This window comes from Chiloscyllium plagiosum, unplaced genomic scaffold (genome assembly GCF_037043375.1).
Source record: "Chiloscyllium plagiosum isolate Xiang-an unplaced genomic scaffold, Cpla_swu_hap1 HiC_scaffold_42, whole genome shotgun sequence".
NCBI lineage: Eukaryota > Metazoa > Chordata > Chondrichthyes > Orectolobiformes > Hemiscylliidae > Chiloscyllium > Chiloscyllium plagiosum.
In genome coordinates, this window is record NW_028270180.1 from 16,861,914 (window position 1) to 16,884,631 (window position 22,718).

A 22,718-nucleotide genomic window follows, 5' to 3' on the forward strand; every position below is an offset into this window, starting at 1 on the left:
ACGGCACACTACTGTCTCTGAACATAGACTGTGAATAGAAAATATCTCGACGGTGAGCAGAGGATGAGGCACTATTCATGAAATTGCCGATAAGATCAATCTGCTAGTGTGTGGGACTGTAGGAATGCCCATTGTGTATTGACTATTAAACATAGGCTTCCAGTTGATATTAGTAGAGAATCTAGTCATGGATTTTTCAACCAATACATTGAGGTGAGAGAGCTTGCTTGCTCACTTGATTTCGAGTTCAATTAATTAACCTGAAGTTAAAAGCTAGTTTTCAGTTTCAAGATCATCATAACTATCATCAAGTGTTGTAAAACCCGTCTGGTTCAGTGATGCCCAGTAGCAAGGGAAATCTGCTATCCTTACCTGGTCTGGCCTACATATGACTTCAGATCTACAGCAACATGGGCAACTCTTAACTGAAGTGGCTGAACAAACCATCCCTTCAGGATCATGAGGCTTGGCCATGGATGGTAACCTTGCCAGAGACACCTTAAGACAGAGATAGCTAGATTACTAAGGGGATCAAGGGTCACGGGGAGAAAGCGGGAGAATGAGGTCAAGAAACTCCTCAGCCATGATTGAATGGCGGAGCAGACTCGATGGGCTGAATGGCCTAATTTCTGCTCGTATACCTTGTGGTCTTATGATACCCAATCCGGCGAAAGAATCTGAACTAAATGACTTGTGTGGAACAGTAAGGATTTGATGGGCTGAATAACCTGTCAGTATTTTAACAAACTTCAACATCTTTGTCTGTTGATTTTAGGGAAACCCAGGACCTATGGCACCGAAAGGTGAGTATGACATTTTTTGGGGGGGGTTCATCTCAGTTTTAGACCTTTTTATTTAAAGAAAAATGTTAATAATTCATGTCATCTGAACTGGACTTTGCTGCTTTTGCTGTCGTTACTCTTTGCTTGTTGTATTGTCTAAGCATCTGCTCTCTGACCTGGCCACCCAGTGTCACTGCTCTCATACAGGGCCTGACTGCCAGGGTCTTGCTTGCCTGGTTTACTGAGTGCATTTGTAAGTTTTGCTTTAAGTCATTCAAAATCCTGAGAGTCGATGGGGAAGTAAAGAGGTCAAAAAGCCGACTTTGTTTCTGCGAGGCCTTGAAGGTTAAGGTGAGATTTGGTGGAGACTTCATAGAGATATACAGCACAGAAATGTTCTAATTCGTCCATGCTGATCAGATACCCGAAATTAATCTATTCCAATTTGCCAGCACTTGGCCCATATCCTTCTAAACCCCTCCTATTCATATACCCATTCAGATGCCTTTTAAATGTTGTAGTTGTGCCAGCCTCCACCAGTTCCTCTGGCAACTTATTCCATACCTGTATCCCCCTCTGCATGAAAATGTTGCCCCTTAGGTCCCTTTTAAACCTTTCCCCTCTCACTTTAAATCTATGCCCTCTAGTTTGGGACTCCCTTATCCCAAGGAAAAGACCTTGTCTATTTACTCTATCCATGCCCCTCATGATTGTATAAACCTTTATGAGGTCACCCCACAGCCTCTAGTGCTCCAGGGAAAACAGCCCCAGCCTATTCAGCTTCTCTCTATCGCTCAAATCCTCCAACCCTGGCAACATCATTGTGAGTCTTTTCTGAGCCCTTTCAAGTTTAACGATATCCTTCCTGTAGCAAGTTAAAAATCACACAACACCAGGTTATAGTCCAACAGGTTTAATTGGAAGTGATAGTTTCGGAGCGCTGCTGTGGTGATGTGGCCTTGGGTTTCTCTTTATTCTTCGTTGCTATGGCAGCTATGTTTTTGGCAGCCATGTTTTCAGCTGCCTGAGCCCTAGTCACTACAGTTCCTTCCCTGAACCCTTCCACCTTCGTTTAACAATTAGTGCTTCCACCAGGTCACGTGTCCTTCCAAAACTATATTTTGTTTGGTAACGCTCCTGTGAAGCATAACACCAGAAGAAATAGGGACAGGAGTTGGCCATTCAGTCCCTCAAGCCTGATCCACCATTCAATAGGGGCATGGCTGATGGGACATCTCACAAGTCTATTTTCTTGCCCTTCCCCTCTAACCCTAAATCCCAGACTGATCAAGAATTTACCTCAGCCTTAAACATACCTCTGCCCTCAAGGCTGTCCATTGGCAAGGATTTCCAAAGACACTCAAACCTCTGAGAGAAGAAATTTCTTCATATCTCAGTTTTAAATTGGAATCCCTTTATTCTGAGACCTTGTCCTTTGGTCCTAGACTCTCCCATTAGGAGAAACATCCTCTCAGTATTGACCATGCCAAGCCCCTTCAGAATCTTATATGTTTCAATGAGATCACATCTTATCCTTCTAAACCCCAGTGAGCAGAGTTCCAAGGAGACATTTCATTAAGACAGTCCCACCATCCTAGTGAATCTTCTCTTACCACTGTAACACCCCATCCTGTTCCTTGGCCATCATCCCTGCCTCAGGCTTGCTGCAGTGCTCCAGCGAACTCAGCGTAAGCTGGAAGAACAGCACCTCATTTTCCACTTTGGGGACCCTGCAGCCTTCAGGTTTCATTATCGAGTTCAACAGCCTTAGGGCTTGAACTCTCCCATGTTCTTACCCGAACCCCCACACACCAGGCCTTGTTATCATGCAGTCTACCATTACGCACAACCCGCTGTTAGCCACTAACTGTCTCCATTAGCATCTATTTACCCTCCCAGACAGATCCACTCCTTTTTCTGTCCAACTGTTCTTCTCTCTCTTTGGGCTCTATCTCAACCATCATTTACTCCTTACCCCTCCCCTCCACCCTACCTTCTGCATATAAACCAACATTTTCCTACCTACCCTCATTTCTGAGGAAGGGTCACTCAACCCGAAACGTTAATTCTGATTTCTCTTCACTGATGAGCTCTTCCAGCAATTTCTGTTTCTGTATCAGATTTCGAGCGTCCACAATTCTTTCAGTTTTTACATATTTGTAAGTTATCATTGTTCTCAATTCAGAAGTACTCTAAGACAAAAAAAGTAACTTAAGGGAAGCAGGTAAAAGGAAGAGCTGCTTCCTTAGTCCCTATGAAAGTGATAACTGTGTCTCAATAGATAGTGTTCTTGCCTCTTTATCCTCTCCACCCTCTCAACCTCCGCTCCATCGATGTGGATAGGGGTGTGGCCTTCTTTTTTTCTGAAGTCAATGATCAGTAATTTAGTTTTGCCAACATTGAGCGAGAGGAAATTTTTCTCTAGGTGAGGGGAGTCCGAAACTAGACGGCATAATTTTAAGGTGAGAGGAGAAAGATTTAAAAGGGACCTGAGGGGCAATGTTTTCACACAGTGGTTCGTGTGTGGAATGAGCTGCCAGAGGAAGTGGTAGATACAGGTACAGTTACAATATTTAAAAGACATTTGGATAAGTATATGAATAGGAAAGGTTTGAAGGGATGTGGGACAAATGCAGACAAATGGGACGAGTTTAGTTTGGGAAACCTGGCGTGGACGAGTTGGACCTAAGGGTCTATTGCTGTGCTGTGTGTGACTCTAAGACTTTAAACTGCTGTGCTGTCTTCTCTCTCTGGCCAGGATGTAAGGGATGCAGCATGTGACAATAAACTTGTGCATTCACCACTGTATTATCATCTTCATAGTGCTCTGTTATAAATGAATCTGGAATGAAGAGTCTAATGATGACCATGAAACTGTTGCTGATTGTTGGGAAAAAACTCCATCTGGTTCAGTAATGTCATTCAAGGAAGGAAACTGCCATCCTTAACTGGTCTGACCTACATGTAACTCTAGATCCACAGCAAGGTTGACTCTTAACTTGTGGTTAGCACTGCAGCCTCACAGCGCCAGGGACCTGGGTTCGATTCCAGCCCTAGGCGACCTAATGGATTTTGCACATTCTCCCCGTGTTTGCGTGGGTTTCCTCCGGGTGCTCCGGTTTCCTCCCACAGTCCAAAGGTGTGCAGGTTAGGGTGAATTGGCCGTGCTATATTGCCCGTAGTGTTAGGTGCATTAGTCAGAGGGAAATGTAGGGTAGGGGAATGGGTCTAGGTGGGTTACTCTTAGGACGGTCAGTGTGGACTTGTTGGGCCAAAGGGCCTGATTCCATACTGCGATCTAATCTTAACGGCGCTCTGGGCAATTAGGGATGGGCAATAAATGTTAGTCTTTCCAGCAATGCCCACATGCCATGAACGAATAAAAAATATAATGTTCTGAGATGATGGCGTAATGTCATTGGCCCAGTAATTCATGTGTAGGCATGAATTTAAATCCCACCACCACACCATGGGTATTTAACTCCAGTGAACAAAATCTGGAATTGAAAGGCAATCTCTGTTACAGTGTCCATTAAACAGTGAATCATAAATACCCTCTAGGGAGGTAAATTCCATATATTCTTGAATAGTAGTTGATCTCATGTAAAAGTCAAGCCCCTAATTTTGGCCAAATAGCCTGGGATTTTCCATATATCTCGTGTAAAGGTCCGACCTTAGTTCTTCACAGATAACACATCGACGTTTATGAGTCAGTGTACCGGCCATCACATCCCGTTCCACATTTCCTGTCTGCTGGTTGTTCCACTGTTCTCCCAGCCTTCCAGTCCGATGGCTGTTGTGTTCTGCTCTGGGTTTTCAGAATTACCCTAATTGCGATCAGTTGGGCTTCTGCTAATGCTACGGTATGAATTATGATGGGTGTGAATTTCAGCCCCTCAAAACTAGTTTCCATGTAATAGTCGACCCCGTACATTTAACCTTAAGAAGCAGAGAAAAAAAATCAACTATTTCTTGAGTATTTATGGTATGCTGCCCCTAGCACACTGAATTGTGGGTAAGTCTTAAGCGCCCTCTGAAACGGTCGAACAGGCTGCTCAGTTCAAGAGCAATTAGGGACAGGTAACACACACTGGCTTTGCTAATACTATGCACGTGGCATCCCCCTCAAATACCTAAAATAAAGACTCCACTTTGGATTCTCTGAATGACATTGTCCTGCAGTGAACTCCTCACTGACTCCAATTCAATTGTTCAGCAGCATTCTCTGAAGACGAGACCTCAAAATAAATTTTAAGATTGCACCTTTTATTTGTAGTGTTGCACTAGCCTTGAATAAAAAGTTTTTTGCCTTCTCCAGAGCTCAACCTAAGCAAGACCTCCTCTTTTGACTTAACCCATTGTAACATTTGGGACTTGACGCTGTGTTCAGGCATTTTAATGTGGAGGTGCTGGTGTTGGACTGTTGAAGTCACGCAACACCAGGTTATAGTCCAACAGGTTTATTTAAAGTCACAAGGTTTCAGGTTTCCTGATTTCCCCACCTCCCCCCGACCTTATCCCAAATCCAACCCTCCAACTCGGCACTGCCCTCATCATCTGATCTACCTGTCCATCTTCCTTCCCACCTATCCTCTCCACCCTCTGGTCCAACCTATCACAATTACCCCCACCTCCACCTGCCCATCGTATTCTCAGCTACCCTCCACTCCACCCCACCCTCCTATTTATCTCTCCACTTCCCCCACATTTCTGATGAAGGGCTTATGCCCGAAATGTCGACTCTCCTGCTCCTTGGATGCTGCCTGACCTGCTGTGCTTTTCCAACACCATAAGTTTCGACTCTGACTCTCCAGCACCTGCAGTCCTCACTTTCTCCTATAACTTGGTGTCGTGTGACGTCTGACTTTGTCAATAGTTTTACACCTTAACCCCCCGCCCCTTTAGTTTACTGTTTCATTTTCTTGTTCTCTCACTTAAATTCAGAACAGCTTTTAACCATTTCATCCCTCCTGCCAGCTGCCCTATTCCCCTTTGTTCATGTTCTGAGGGCAACTCAGTGGCTCAGTGATTAGCACTGCTGCCTCATAGCATCAGGGACCCGGGTCCGATTCCAGCCTTCGGCGACAGTCTGTGGGGAGTTTGCACATTCTCCCCGTGTCTGCGTGCGTTTCCTCTGGTTGTTCTGGTTTCCTCCCACAATTCAAACATGCGCAGGTCAGGTGAATTGGCCATGCTTAATTTGCTCATAGTGTTCAGGGATGTGTAAGTTAGGTGCATTAGTCAGGGGTAAATGTAGAGTAATAGGGTAGGGGAAATGGGTCTGGGTGGGATACTCTTTGGAGGGTCGGTGTGGACTTGTTGGGCTGAAGGGCCTGTTTCCACACTGTAGGGATTCTAGGATTCCAACAGTCTGTGTTTTGTCTCAGAATCTCGCCTGGATCTTGACAGAAGGTCTGTCTCTCTCCCTCTCGCTCTCCGTCTCGTTCTCTCTCTCGCTCCATTACGCTCGCTCTCTCTCTCTCTCATGCTGTCTCTCGTCCCCTCTCCACCTCACTCGCTCGCTCGCTCTCCTCAGAGGCAGGCTGACCTTTCTCCTGCGTTTTCCACTTTCATACGAGCAAAATACTGTGGGTGCTGGGAATCTTGAAATGCAGGCAGAGAATGCTGGAGAAACTCAGCTGGTCTGACGTCATTGGTGGAGAGAGAAGGAAAGTCAGCATTTCAGGGCTTTCATTGGAATTAATGTAGGAGTAACATGAGGGACGACTTGATTATCCACCAACTCCTCTTCGTGAGAAGGTTCACACGGTCACTCCCGGGTCTAGAGGGATTCTGTTCGGAGGAGAGGTTGAGTAGGTTGGGCCTTAATTCATTGGAGCTTAGAAGAATGAGAGGTGACCTTATTGGAAGATTCTTAGGCGATTTGACAGAGGTAGATGTGGAGAGGCTAGAGTCTTAGAGATGTACAGCACGGAAACGGACCCTTCAGTCCAACTTGTCCGTGCTGACCAGATATCCTGAATGAATCTCATCCTGTTTGCCTATATGTAGCCCATATCCCTCTAAACCCTTCCTATTCATATACCCATCCAGATGCCTTTTAAATGCTGTAATTGTACCAGCCTCCACCACTTCCTCTGGCAGCTCATTCCATACACGTACCACCCTCTGTGTGAAAAGGTTGCCTCTTAAGTCCCCTCTCACCCTAAACCAATTCCCTCTAGTTCTGGATTCCCCCACCCCAGGGAAAAGACTATTTACCCTATCCATGCCCCTCATGATTTTATAAACCTCTATAAGCTCATCCCTCTGCCTCAGACTCTCCAGGGAAAACAGCCCCAGCCTATTCAGCCTCTCCTTTTAGCTCAAACCCTCCAAACCCCTCTCCCCCTGCCTTTGGAAGAGTCTGGCACCAGAGCGTGTAAGCTCAGAGTGACGGGTTGCACCATTCAGGCGGAGATGGGGAGGAATTTCTCAGGGTAGTGACTGTGAGGAATTCCATGTTGCAGAGGACTGTCGAGGCTGGGTCATCAGTATATTCAAGGCTGCGTTAGATTTCTAATCAGTCAGGGGAAATCGAGGGTTTTGGGGAAAGGGCAGGAAAGTGGAGATGAGAATTATCAGATCAGTTGCAATCTCTTTGAATAGTGGAGGAATCTTGATCATAGAATCCCCTACAGTGTGGAAGCAGGCCATTCAGCCCATCGAGTCCACACCGACCTTCTGAAGAGCATCCCACCCACAACCCACCCCCTACCCCTGTAACCCTGCATTTCCTATGGCTAACCCACCTAACCTGCATATCTCTGTGACAATTAACCATGGCTAATCCACCATAACCTGCACACCTTTGGACTGTGGGAGGAAACCCATGCAGACATGGGAAGAATGTGCAAACTCTGCACAGACAGTCGCCCAAGGGTGGAGTCGAACCCTCAGTGTCACTGGCGCAGTGAGGCAGCAGTGCTAACCATTGAGCCACGGTGCAGCCCAATTGACGTGGGCTGAATGGCCTCCCTCTGCTCCAGCTTGGTGTGAGCATCAGTGCAGTGGGTGACTGTGTAAGGCAAGTATCTTAGGAGGAAGTGAGGACAGCAGATGCTGGAGAATCAGAGTGGAAAAGCTTGGTGCTGGAAAAGCACAGCGGGTCAGGCAGCATCCGAGGAGCAGGAAGGGCTCCTCCCTGAAACGTCGGCTCTCCTGCTCCTTGGATGCTGCCTGACCCGCTGTGCCTTTTCCAGTGCCAGCCTTTATCAAGGTAAGTATTTTATCAAAGATTGTGGGGATGCACAGTTTTTATTTTTTTGCCGTTGCAGTTCTTTTTTCTTGAAACCAAATCATCCCCAATCACTGTCTCTTGAAGGATCCAAGACTCCCAAGCCCAAATCCCGGGGCAGAAAGACAACGGATGGAGATGGGAAGAAGACATCCACATCTGAGGTGAGGTTCCCTCAGCGACCAGAGAACGAGTGGCTGAGCCCAGCCGTGTGAATGTGCTGAGTGTTTGCACGAAAGTTACTGAATAATCTGTGAGAGGTTAGAGGAGAGGCTGAATAGGCTGGAGCTGTTTTCCCTGGAGCCTTAGAGGCTGAGAGGTGACCTTATAGCGGTTTATAGAATCACGAGGGGCATGGGTGAAAGGGTCTGAGGAAGGGTCACTGCACCTGAAATGTGCTTTCTCTCCAGGGATGCTGCTGACCTGCTGAGCTTTTCCAGCAATTTCTGGTTTTGTTTTTAATTTGTTTGGATGTACCTTGCTGTGCATTCCCAGAATTTTCCCCTTTTTGCTGTTAGTCGTGTGTCCGAGGTTTGCGCTACCCTTTTGACATCTACAGTTTAAAGAGGAACTGGTTTACTGATCAGGCCATACCTGGCCCCGATTCACCTCCAGATGCCCTATAATTGTGTCTGTGGTGGTGCATTTGCCTGTGACCCAGAGGTTTGTGCATCCGAGCCCCAGTAAAAAGCAAACAATCTCGACTAAACATTCCATTGTAATACTGAGGGAGTGCAGCATTGCCAGAGATACTGTCCATGCAGTTAGATGTTAAACTTGCTATCCCCTCAGGTGGATGTTAAAGACCCCCATATGGTGCTGGTCTGGATTAAAAACAGAACTTTCCTGTTTCATATTTATCCCCCCGACCCATCCCTGGTCATCTTTGTCATTATTCTCTGTGGGAACTTGCTTTTTGCAAAGCAAATGTTGCATTTTCCACGTTACAACCATTGCCAGACATTTAGAAAGGAATTAATTGTTTGGAAGGCATTTGGGACGTGGGAAGTCCACATGAAAGTTAAAAGTCACACCACACCAGGTTATAATCCAGCAGGTTTATTTGGAATAACTAGCTTTCGGAGCGCTGCCCCTTCATCAGGTTGTTGTCAGAGCTCCGAAAGCTAGTGCTTCCAAATAAACCTATTGGATATAACCTGGCGTTGTGTGATTTTTTTAACTTTGTCCACCCCAGTCCAACACCAGCAACTCCAAATCAGAAATGAAAGTTTTATTTTTAAAAAGAAAAAGGTCGTCAAAGTTTGGCATCGGAATTAAGGATTGACTTTGGGATTTTAGGGAAATGAAACTTGTTGGCAAGGTTCTGAGATTGAACTGGTTTTCAGAGTCAAACTCTCTACTTCCCACTTTTGTGGAAAAGTCAAGATTTTAAAAACCTGTTTGTCACGGGTTAGGGCTCTTTGAATGTTGAATGTGTCAGATGCCCTCTGGTGGCAGGGAGGCTTTGTGAATTTAAACACTTTTATACCTAATTATTAGAGGGAATCACGTATTGTAAAACAGACCCCATTATTTGTTCAATGCTCTGAACTATGTGGTGGTGCAATGAAATCTAGCAGGGTGTGGGCCATGATATCTAGATTGGAGTTTCTAAAAGAAATTTTTCTTTAGCTGTACGTTTGAGTGATGTGTCAACAAGTTTAAGTTACTGTGATACTACGCAAAGTTCCAACAATATTTTCTTTTTAAGAAAAGGAAAAACTAACCAGTGTTTACAATCCCGGTCAGCAATTTCTTCCTCTCTGCATCTCGAGATACATAAGGCAGCTGAACCACATCCTTGCAGTCTGTTTTCCAGAGCTTATTTTCCCTGGAATGGGTCACAAATTGAGAGTGAGATGGAACACTCTCCACTTGTCTGAATGAATTGAATTGAAATAGCTAAATTGTCACGAGTACCGTGAAAGGTTTTCAAGTTACCACTGTCACCTCTATCTCGGGTTCAAAATCTAGGGATGGAATCTGGGTGCAAGGCAGCAAAATAAGGAAAACTAAGTTTAAAAAGTTAAACATTACAGTCCTTCTTACTAAAAAGTAGAAAAATAAAGAAACTCAGTGAACAGTTCAACACCATGTGGTTAGCACTGCTGCCTCACAGTGCCAGGGACCTGGATTCGATTCCACCCTCGCGTGACTGTCTGTGTGGATTTTGCACATTCTCCCCGTGTCTGTGTGGGTTTCCTCCAGGTGCTCTGGTTTCTTCCCACAGTCCAAAGATGTGCAGGTTTGGTGGATTGGCCATGCTAAATTGCCCCATCGTGTCCAGGGATGTGTAGACTAGGTACGTCAGTCTGGAGAAATGTAAAGTGATAGGGTAAGGAAATGGGTCTGGGGGGGTTACCCTTCAGAGGGTTGGTGTGGACTTGATGGGCCAAATGGCTGTTTCCACACTTTAGGGATTCCATGATTCAACCACAGTCCCTAAGCGCTTGGCCACGCTGGGCTCTACTACCTCTACTCTGGGCTTAAACTCACTCCCAACTCAGCAGCAGCTACCTGCTTTGTCATTTGACTGGGAAATAGGTGCCGATTCCATTAGAATTCCAGCCAATCCAGGGGGACTGGCTGACATATCTCAGAGGACTGTCGAGTTGGGGGGGGCGGAGATCATAGAAAACGTGGAGCAAAGCCACGGTGGGCATAAGGGTGAGACTGTCTTTAAATTTGTTCAGAGGCTGAGGATGTCACCAGCATTTATTGCCCATCCCTAATTGCCCAGAGGGCAGTTAAGAGTCAACCACATTGCTGTAGTTCTGGAATCACATGTAGGCCAGACCAGGTAAGGATGGCAGTTTCCTTCCCGAAAGGACATTAGTGACCCAGATGGGTTTTTCCCAACAATCGATTCCTGGTCACCATTAGACTCTTATTTCCAGATTTTACTGGGTTCAAATTCCACCATGTGCCGTGACGGGATTCGAACCCAGGTTCTCCAGCATGTTACCTGGGGCTCTGGATCAACAGCTGAGCGATAATGCCACTAGGCCGTTGCCTCCCATGAAAATTTTAAAATGGTGCAGCTCCAAGCTTGAGAAGCTCGGCACCATCCAGGCGAAAGCAGCCGTTTCATTGGCCCCTTGAACATCCTCTCCCTCCGCCATTAATGTTCAGTGTGTGCCATCTACAAGATGCCCTGCAGCAGCTCCCTAAGGCTCATTCGACAACCCCTTCCAAACCTACAGTCTCCACCACCAAGAACGAAAAGGGCATCAGATGCAAATGTTGCTCTGCAAACTGCAGGTTCCACTCTAAGTCACACATTGTGCTGACATGGAAATATTTCGCTGTTCCTCAGTGTCGCTAGATCAGAATCCTGGAATTCCTTCCCTAACAGCACTGTGGGTGGACCTACAGCACATGGACTGCAGCGGTTCGAGTAAATACCTCACCATGGCGGTAACAGAGTAACTGCTACTGGGATGTGGTCACAAAAGGAGGTTGCCAAGAGTCCTTCTTTCTCCTGTTTTAAATAAACCAAATATCTAATCTCAGGCATGTTAGGATTGACAGTCTCCTAAGGGTCTCCGTCATAGAAAATCAAAATTTGGAAGGGAATATAGAGTAACCTCAATTATCCAGCATTCGATCATCCGAATGTTGGATTATCCAGCAAGACCGCAAGGTCCCGATGTATGGTTAAACTGTGCTATCCGGCATTCGATTATCCAGAATTCGATTAACTGAAACAAATACTCCCCACCAGTGTCCTTCAGATAATCGAGGTTCCTCTGTAAGTCAATTTATATTAAAATATCATGGTGAGGATTGATCCAGTTCACCCCCCCCCCCCCCCCCCCCCATGGTTCCCATTGATGGTGGGTGGTCCGAAGCCTTAAATTAATCTTTCACCAGAGACTTTAGCTTTCACAACCCCCAGTCCAAAGCAAATGTAGCTGTCTAGGAGACTGTCCCACTCTTACTACCTGCCATGGCCATATGTCAGAAGGATTTACAGCTTAAAAATCAACTCATTTAGCTCCATTATGAAAGCAGTTTCTTCAGCTTTTAAGTACTGGAGAGTCATGCATCATAGAAACAGACCCTTCGGTCCAACCAGTCCATGCCGACATTAATACCAAATCAAACTAGTCCCACCTGCCTGCACTTGTCCCATATCCCTCCAAACATTTCTTATTGATGTACTTTTCCAAATGTTGTTTAAATGTTGTAATCATCCCTGTACCTGCCACTACTTCTGGCAGTTCATTCCACACATGAACCACTCTTTATGTAAAAAAAAATACCCCTCATGTCTTTTTTTTAAATCTCTCTCCTCTTGCCTTGAAAATGTGCCCCCCTGATCTTGAAATCCCCCACCCTAGGGAAAAGACAGCTACCATTAACCCTGTCTATCCCCCTCATGATTTTATAAATCTCTATATGGTCACCTCTCAACCTCTGATGCTCTGGCGAAAATGTTCCAACCTTTCTTTGTAACTCCAACCTTCCATACCCGGCAACATCCTGGTAAATCTGCCTGAACCCTCTCCAGCTTAATAATATCCTTCCTATAACTGGGAGACCAGAGAGGCCTCACCAATGTCCTGTACAACCTCAACATGACTTCCCAATTCAAACTCAACTCTTCTGGAATAGAGACATTGACACTACTCCCTGCACTTTGGTGACTGAGACATGATAGCTTTGCAACCTCTCCAACAATGGGGCTTTACTGTTTTGCTACTGTTACCCATGTTAGAAAATATTTAATTGGTTTGCTCCTTGCCATTTCAATTACAACCATACAAAAAATAAGGCCACTTGCCCCTTCAAGCCTGCTTTGCCATTCAATAAAATCGTGGCTCATCTGATTGTAATCCTAGCTCTACATTCCTGTAGACCCCTAATAATCTTTCAACCCCTCCGTCGTCAAGAATCTATCTACCTCTGCCTTAAAAACATTGCAAAGATTCTGCCTTCGCTTCCCTTTTGAGGAAGGGAATTTCAAAATGGAGGCCACGGCCGAGTGCTATTATTGCTACTCTATTAATCCAGAATCTCAGCTAATGTCCTGGGTTTAATCCTGCCGTGATAGAATTAAAACACAGTTTTTAAAAATCCGGAATTACGAGTCTAATGGTGATCATGAAAGTATTATCAATTGTCAGGAAAAATCCATCTAGTTCACTAATGTCCTCTAGGGAAGGAAGCTGCCATCCTTACCTGGTCTGGCCTATGTGTGACCCCAGACCCACAGCAATGTGGTTGGTTTTTAACTGCCCTCTGGGCAATTAGGGATGGGCAATAAATGACGGTCTGGCCAGGCATACCCTCATCCTGTGAATAAAAAGAAGTTTTGCCACCCTCAGATAAACAATTCCCTCACCTCTCTCTTAAATGGGCGACCCCTTACTTTTAACTCCTAGTCAACATAGAATCATCATAGAATCCCTACAGCGTTGAAACCGGCCATTCGGCCCAACAAGTCCACACCGACCCTCTGAAGAGTATCCCACCCAGACCCATTCCCTTACCCTATTACTCTACATTTCCCCTGACTAATGCACCTAACCTACACATCCCTGGACACCATGGCGTGGCCAATTCACCTGACCTGCACATCTTTGGACTGTGGGAGGGAACCGGAGCACCCGGAGGAAACCCACGCAGACACGGGGAGAATGTGTGAACTCCACACAGACAATCGCCTGAGGCTGTCCTAGATTCCGCTAACAATTGTAACACAAGATTTCAAAGGATGGCTTCTGTCTTCCCAACTCCCCACAGCCCTTGGTTCTGAAAATGGTTAGGGCGACTTTATACAAGATGTATGAAAAAGTGCTTTTTCTTTTTTTAAAAAAAAAAAGCAAATCAAAACCTGAATGGGGCTGATATTTGAGTGATTGACTCTTGCTTGAAAGTTTATGCAGTATTCCAGTTTCTCAATCCTGGCGCGTCTGCTCAGGGGGATCCTGTATGTGTGGGGAATGAGTGACTCCATCTTTTACTTGTGGTTTCTGCTTTGGATGCTACAAATATTTCACACTGCTCACACTGCTAATGGCTCCCAGATATGCTGCTGATGGAGCCAGGTTCATTAACAAAACATGTTTGTAAATATGTTTTAGCCCCCAAAAATAGTCTCAGTGGCTAGTGAAAGTTTATTTAACTCTCTTTTGTGCTGTTGAAAATTTAATGCGGTCTTCTTAACACATTTTTAAAATGGGCCACAGCTATCATTTGCAAGGTTGGTGTTTGTTGCCTAGTTTCTTAGCATTATTAACGCGGTTGGAATTATGGGATAGGGCAGTGTGGATTGGAATCAACTAGATTAGAGCGCTGCTGGAAAAGCACAGCAGGTCAGGCAGCATCCGAGGAGCAGGAAAATCGACGTTTCGGGCAAAAGCCTTTTTCCAGCACCACACTAACCTAGACAGTGTGGATTGGAAACAGAGTCTAGTGTTTCATGGTTGCTTTTGCAAGGGCAGAGAGTCACCCTAACGCTATTTTACAGCACGGAAACAGACCCTTCACTCCAACTCATCCATGCCGACCAGATATCCTAAATTAATCTAGCCCCATTTGCCAGCACTTGGCCCGTAGTCCTCTTAAACCCTTCCTATTCATATACTCATCCAGATGCCTTTTAAATGTTGTAATTGTACCAGCCTCCACCACTTTCTGTTTCCATTCACGTACCACCCCCTGCGTGAAAAGATTGCCCCTTAGGTCCCTTTTAAATCTTTCCCCTCTCACCTTAAATCTATGTCCTTTAGTTTTGGACTCCCTTCCCTTGAAAAAAGATTGTGGGTTACTTTTAAAAATCTCTATCTATACCCCTCATGATTTTATAAACCTCTATAAGGTCACCTCTCAGACTCTGAGGTTCCAGAGAAAATAGCCTCAGCCTATTCAGCCTCTCCCTGTAGCCCTCCAACCCTGTCAACAAATGCTTGCTGCACATTTTCAACTTTAACAGCATCGTTTCTGTAGTGGGGAGACCAGAATTGAATGCAGTATTCCAAATAATGTTTTTGTAGTGATATTTGTATCAGCACTGGTCTTTTGGAGCACCATAATATCCTGGACCTGAACTCGAATATACAACGTATAGATATTATGAGTCATGGAGTCATACTGCAGGGAAATAGACCCTTCGGTCCAACTTGTCCATGGCAAATTTCCCAAACTAAACTAGTCCCATTTGCCTCCCATATCTCCGTAATCCTTTCCTATTCACATACCTGTCTAAACGTCTCTTAAACGTTGGAACTGTACTCACATCAAATTTGCAGATGACACAAAACACAAATTTAATGAAAAATGAGGAGCTCTTAACAATCTTTCGAAGGACATTAACAAACTGGGGAACTGGGCTCCAAACTAAAACAGCAGTTCAGGCAGCATCCAACGAGCAGCGAAATCGTCGTTTCGGGCAAAAGCCCTTCATCAGGAATAAAGGGCTTTATTCCCATCAGGAATAAAGGGCTTTATTCCTGATGGGAATAAAGCCCTTTATTCCTGATGAAGGGCTTTTGCCTGAAACGTCGATTTTGCCTGTCCTCGGATGCTGCCTGAACTGCTGTGCTCTTCCAGCATCACTGATCCAGAATCTGGTTTCCAGCATCTGCAGTCATTGTTTTTACCTCCAAACTAAAACATAACAATCTGAAACAAATGCAGAAAAGTGCTGGAGAAACTCAGCAGGTCTGGCAGCGTCTGTGGAGAGAGAAATAGAGTTAATATTTCGAGTCCAGCGGCAAAATTCCAAACAGGTCACTGGATTTGAAACGTTAACTCGGTTTCTCTCTCCACAGATGCTGCCAGACCCTGCTGAGTTTCTCCAGCAATTCCTGATCCAGTTCAGATTTCCGGCAACTGCGGCATTTTTTTGTTTCGGTTCACCGTTGAGCGCCGTTTATGTTTCGTCACTAGGACTCCGAATCGAGCAAAGGGAGGGTGAAATCGGAGCAGCGGAGAACCTGCAGAGTCCCCGCGGATCCTTCCCGGAAGAGGGGCCGGAGTCGCAAGGCGGATAGAGGGCAGACTGCCGAGACAGTACAGGCTAGGGAGGGAACCAGGAAAAAGGCCGCTCGGCGTGGGAAGAGTTCGGAAGCCAAATCCCCGGAGGCTCCGGCAGGTAATGAGGCAAACTGTCAGCTGTCCGACAGAAAAGCAGGTTGGGAAATTCCGGAACAATAGCCAGGAACAGTGGGCGACTAGCTTCTCCGGGAAATCTCTCAAATGCAAGAGATTAAACTCAAATTTGTTTGAGTGCCTAAGCCAGCCTTTATTGCTGATCCCTAAAGGGACCTGGGTTTGATTTCAGCCTCGGGCAACTGTGGTGCTCCTGTTTCCTCCCACAGTCCAAAGATGTACAGGTCAGTGCTGTATTAGAATTGGCTGTGCTAAATTGCCCATAGTGTTCAGGGATGTGTAGGTTAGGTGCGTTAGTCAGGGATAAATGTAGACTAATAGGGTAGAGGAAGGGTCTGAGTGGGATAGTATTTGGAGGGTCGGTGTGGACTTGTTAGGCCAAATGGCCTGTTTGCTGTAAAAATTCTATGAATCCACTATCAATTGTCAGGAAAAACCCATCTGGCTCACTAATGCCCTTTAGGAAAGGAATCTGCCATCCTTACCTGGTCTGGCCTACATGTGACTCCAGACCCACAGCAATGTGGTTGACTCTTAATAAATGCTGGCCTAGCCAGCAATGTCCTCATCCCATTAAAAAAATGAATTTTCAAATATCCCCTTAAGGCAGTTGATAATGGCATTTAAATTTAATTAATAAAACCTAGAATCGGTGAATACGAAGGAGCATGGATCTGTTAGGGTGAAGGGCTGGTTCGAAAACTGTGGTGCTTGAAAAGCACAGCAGGTCAGGCAGCATCCGAAGAGCAGGGGAGGTGATGTTTCGGGCATAAGGCCTTCATCAGGAAAGGCTGTTTCCATGGTGTAGCTCTCTATGACTCTATTGTGCGAATTCATTGTTCTCGCTCTCTCTCTGTCAGCAGAATCTGAAAACCTAAACAAACGACCAAGGAAAACTAGGACCAAATCGAGGAAGCAGGCCTCAGGCTCTCTTGTAAAATCGGAATCTTTGGATTAGAGTGGTTTTATTAAGCAACAGATATATATAAGATTGAATAAGGATGTGCAGAGAAAGCAGATCGTATCAGCAAGCAGTGCAGAAGTTAATTTGCACCGTTGTGTCTGTAGGGATATGTTCCCCAGGAGATGACAATTCCTGATATTTCTGGTTTCCAGGCAACCTGTCCTACCCATTCACTGCTCCCTGTACCCACTTTGGAATACATCGAGTGAACCTTGTTAAACAATGTGATTTTTAAAAAAAATTCATTCTATTTTTTAAATGAAGGTCTAGTTTTATTTTTAACTGGAATAAATTCTCATCCGTGTTTTAATGAAAAAGTGTGGTCATGTTTCTAAAGTTAATATGCAAAACATTTGTTACTAACCACTTCAGGAGTTTGTCAGAACTTAGCCACATCTTAGAAAAGAAAAGATGGTTTATTGTAAGGGGAATAGAATATAAAATGTAGAAGGATTACTACAGATGTAGAGAAGAAGAAATAGGAGCAAGAGTAGTCCATTTGGCCCCTCAAGGCTGCCCTATCATTCTAAAGGATTGTTGCTGGCCTGCCCTGGGCCTGAACTCTCTTATACCACCATCACGGTGGCTCAGTGGTTAGCACTGTTGCCCCGCAGGGCCAAGAACCCAGGTTCGATTCCAGCGTTAGGCGACTGTCTGTGTGGAGTTTGCACATTCTCCCTGTGTCTGTGTGGGTTTCCTCTGGGTGCTCCGGTTTCCTCCCACAGTCCAAAGATGTGCGTGGCCATGCTAAATTGCCCCTAGTGTTCAGGGATGTGTAGGTTTAGGTGCATTAGTCTGGGGAAAATGCAGGGAATGGGTCTGGGGGTGGGTTACTCTTCAGAGGGTCAGTGTGGACTTGTTGGGCCGAAGGGCCAGTGTAGGGAATCTATATGTCCCCGATACTTCCAAAATCTATCCAGCTCCTTTAAAATTCTTTCGGTGATGTAGTTGCTAAAACTCACTGGGAAGAAAATTCCAGATAATCACTGAGAGAATAAATTCCTTCGCAGCTCGGTTATAAGACATGGGAGTATGCCATTCAGCCCATCAAGTCTGATCCACCAATCAATAAGGTCATGGCTGAACTAATCACCTTTAACTCCACTTTCCTGCCTTTTCGCTGTAACTCTTAATGATGACAAACCTGTCTGTCTCAGCGGTGGATCTACTTAGCCTGCCTCAACAGCAGCAAAGAATTCCACAGATTCATTAACTTCTGAGTGAAGAAATTTCTCCTCCTTTCTGTATTAAATGGGTCACTCCTTACTCTGAGATTATTCCCTGTGGACCAAGAAGGACCCACAAGGAGAAATAATCTCTCCACATCTACGCTAAGAGTCCTGTCTGTTTCAATAAGTTCACTTCTCATTCCAAACTCCAACGAGTACAAGACCGACCTACTCAAGCTTTCTTCATAAGACAGTCCTTCCTTACCTTGTGTCGGTCCAGTGAACTTTTTGTTCTGCCTTCAATGCCAGTATATATCCTGCCTTAGATAATGAGCGCAAAAGCTGTTCACAGTAATCCAGCTGTGGTTTAACTAGTTGAAAAGGGTGGCGCTGGAAAAGCACAGCAGGTCAGGCAGCATCCGAGGAGCAGGAGAGTCATTGAAGGACTTTTTTCCCGAAACATTGTCTGTCCTGTTCCTTGGATCTTATTGTGCTTTTCCAGCACCATACTCTTGGTGCTTACTTTCTAATCTGCAGTGCTTACTTTCGCCCACTCTCCTTGAATACCCCATTCCCTTTGAAATGAAGGCCTTCCCTATTACCCTAATTTTCAATCCAAGGACTCTGATGAGACCAGACAGAGGATGTTGTTTACAATTTTAGTCTCCTTATTTGTAAAAGGATATAATTGTAGAATGTTCACTCAACTCATTCCTGAGATGAAGGACTTTTGAGCAAAGGTTGAATAGGTTGGGCCGAGATTCTTTGCAGCTCAGTCAATCTTACTGAAACGTTAAGGATCTTGAAGGGGTTTTACAGGGTGGGTGCTGACAGGAGGTTTCCTCATGTTGGGATATCTAGAATCATGGCGGGGGTTAAAGACAAGAGGTTTGTAAGGCAGTGATGAGGATAACTTAGCAATCCAGTCAGCACTTAGCACTAGTCAGACCACAGCTGGATTATTGTGAACAGTTTTGGGCCCCTTATTGAAGGAGGGATATATTGGCATTGAAGGCAGACAAGAGGAAGTTCATAGGACTGATACCAGGTTTGGAGGGACTGTCTTACAAGGAGAAAGTGGCAAATTGTGGTGGGGACAGGCAGGAAAGTGGAGCTCAGGATGGGCGGGGGGGGTAGAGGACATCAGACTCCATTAACTGAGGTCCAGGCTGAAATAACTCCTCAGAGGCTAGAAACCTGCTGCTGACTCTCCCTTTATTTACACACAAACAGTCATAGAGTCATTGAGATGTACAGCACGGAAACAGACCCTTCAGTGCAACTCGTCCATGCAGATCAGGTATCCTAAATTAAACTGGTCCTATTTGCCAGCATTCCGCCCATATCCCTCCAAACCCCTTCCTATTCCTATACCCATCCAGATGCTTTTTAAATGTTGTGATTGTACCAGCCTCCACCACTTACTCTAGCAGCTCATTCCATACACACACCACCCTCTGTTAAAAAGCTGTCCCTTAGGTCCCTTTTAAATCTTTCCTCTGTCACCCTAAACCTATGCCCTCTAGTTTTGGACTCCCCCACTCCGGGGAATAGATCTTCTCTATTTATCCTGTCCATGCCCCTCGTGATTTTGTAAACCTCTATAAGGTCACCCCTAAGCCTCAAACGCTCCAGGGAAACAGCCCCAGCCTATTCGGCTCAAATCCTCTAACCCTGGCAACATTCTTGCAAATCTTTTCTGACCCCTTTCAAGTTTAACAACATCTTTTCTACAGCTTAGAAACCAGAACTGCACACAATATCCCAATAGTGGCATAACCAATGTCCTGTACAGCTGCAACATGACCTCCCTACTTCTATACTCAATACACTGACCAATAAAGGCAAGGGATAGCAAACACCATCTTCACTATCCTATCTACCTGCAAATCCACTTTCAAGGAACTATGAACCTGCACTCCAAGATCTCTTTGTTCAGCAACACTCCGCAGGATCTTACCATTAAGTGTATAAGTCCTGCTAAGACTTGCCTTTCCAAAATACAGCCTCTCATATTTGAATTAAACTCCATCTGTCACTCGGCCCATTGGCCCATCTGATCAAGGTCCCTCTGTATTCTGAGGTAAGCTTTTTTGCTATCCACTAAACCTCATCTGCAAACTTACTAACCATACATCCTATGTCAAAGTAGAGGACCCAGCACCGGTCCTTGTGGCACTCCACTGGTCACAGGCCTCCAGTCTGAAAAGTTACCCTCCACCACCACACTTTAGTATTACTATAGTCTGAGTCAGCTCCATGATTGAACCGAACCCCTGACACTCCTTTATTTTTATCATTTTGTTTTAAAATCCCCGATACTACCATTTCACAGCGGTAGTGCTTATATTTTCCCTGTGTTGTGTGTGTGTGTCTGTGTGTAGTGGCTCAGTACAAAGACACCATTGTGCAAAAGATTTATTCCAAACATTTCCACCACCAGGAAAACACCAAATGGCCAGTGAGCCAGTAACAAGGAAAGCCCAGAAAGGACAGTGCTTACATGAGGAATGTGAAAGAGGGAGGGTTGGGATTAAATCAGAATAGAATTGGAGGGGAAACTCCTATTTATCTGTCAGCTAGGGCTCCCTGACTGGACCAGATTAACAGCCCCAATCAGGGAACTCATATTTTCTTCGGTCAATCTGACTGACTGCATTACAATGGAGGGGGCAGTGGACTAGTAGTAGTGTCATTGGACTAATCCACGCAGCCAGTTATGTTTTCTGAGGAAACAGGTTCAAATTGGAGTCTAATGATGATTGTGACTCCAAAGTCGATAGTTGGACTAGCTCATTGGTTCATTAATATCTTTTAGCCGTCCTTTTTTTCTTTCCTTTATTTATGCACGGAATGTGAGCATCACTAGAGACTCAGCATTTATTGTCCATTACTAATTGCGCAGAGGGCAGTTGATAGTCAACCCCATTGCTGTGGGTCTGGAGTCACATGAAGGCCAGACCAGGTAAGGATGGCAGTTTCCTTCCCTAAAAGGCATTAGTGAACCAGATGGGTTTTTCCAACAATTGACATTGGATCCATGATTATCGTTAGATTCTTAATTCCAGAAATTTATTAAATTCAAATTCCGCCATCTGTCGTGAAAGGATTTGAACCCAGGTCCCCAGAATGTTACCTGGGTCTCTGGATTAACAGTTCAGCGATTATACCACCACCTCCCCTTCTCTGGCCTACACGTGACTCCAGACCCACAGCAATGTGGTTGACTCTTAACTGCCCTCTGGGGCAATTATGGATGGACAATAAATGCTGGCCTAGTGAGTAATGCCTTCATCCCACGAGTGATTGAAAAAAATCACTGCCCAGGCCTCTTGGGGGCCTGCAGTGTCTGGGCAGAGGCTAGGGATCCTGTACCTGTGTCAGTGATTCAGATCAGGAGCTCGCACTGAGTTTCTCTCCCTAGACCTGGTTGGATTCACAACTCGATTAGCCCCGATCTCTACTGAATGCACAGAGCAGGCTCAAAGGACCTGGAGTCAGAGTTGTGCCCGAAAGCCTCTGTTTTTTCTCTCATCTGTTGAATGAAATACAAGTGTGTATCCATAGCCAACGGCCCCTCCCAGCTCAGCTGTACTAGAGATGGATGTTGTAGGAACAATGAGGAGCATCACTTTGAGTGAGGACAGTGCAGTGGTTCAGGGGTCAGTGACACAACCATCATCTCACACAAAGTAGAAACCTCGGATTCTCTTTTCCAGATGCTGATGTTGGGGAATGATTGGAGGTCCCTGGACTGAGGTTGATCCATGTTGATAACAGGATGAGGCTAATAGGGTGGAAGCCGTGCTTAGAGTGCATTGTGGAATATCAGGTACCTTATTTAATGCTTCTTAAGCTCAGAATGGTTTGGATCAGCCTCATCACATTTTATGACACATTGGTGGGCAAAGTGAGACGTGAACCCAGACCTTCTGGCCCAGAGGTAGGAACACTATTACACGAGCCCGATGTTGGAAGGATATATTGGTCTCGATGTGAATGCCACCAGGACCAATAGGGTTAAGTGATGGCAACAGATCACATGGACTAGATTGGGAATCCCTTGCATTCAAGGTTTGAGGGATGAGCCAATTGAGCTGACAACGATAATTCAGGGATTTGAGAATAGGTTGGGAGGAACTAAATGACCTGGCAAAGGACTTCGGAACAAGGGCACACACTCCCAACTGCGTTCTCACACGCATGTGCAAGTGCGATCATACACATGCACACGCACACTCTCACTCACTTATTCACACTCTCAGCACACTCTCTCATTTACACTCTCTCTCACGTACGCTCTCTCTCACTTACACTTTCTCTCACATACATTCTGTCTCTCCCATACACTCTCTCTCTCTCTCTCTCTCTCTCACTCACTCAACAAACTGCATTTCCTAGGTGTTGCAGTAAAGTGAACAGCCAATGGGGAACTTCAAACCAGCGTC

The 22,718-nt window shown here is 45.4% G+C and overlaps 1 protein-coding gene across 2 annotated transcripts in view; it reads left to right on the forward strand.

Annotated features, from left to right (window-relative positions):
• Positions 1–17,431, forward strand: part of neil1 (nei-like DNA glycosylase 1) — a 44,129-nt gene extending 26,698 nt beyond the window's left edge. The window contains exons 7-10 of one of the 2 annotated variants that reach the window (XM_087982058.1): positions 776–803; positions 8,107–8,183; positions 15,916–16,120; positions 16,998–17,431. In XM_087982058.1, the coding sequence (XP_087838184.1) occupies positions 776–803; positions 8,107–8,183; positions 15,916–16,120; positions 16,998–17,095 (408 nt within the window). In that variant the 3' untranslated portion in view covers positions 17,096–17,431. The remainder of the gene's footprint in view (positions 1–775; positions 804–8,106; positions 8,184–15,915; positions 16,121–16,997) is intronic. The other variant, XM_087982059.1, reaches the window with a different exon arrangement.
• Positions 17,432–22,718: the final 5,287 nt, after the last annotated feature.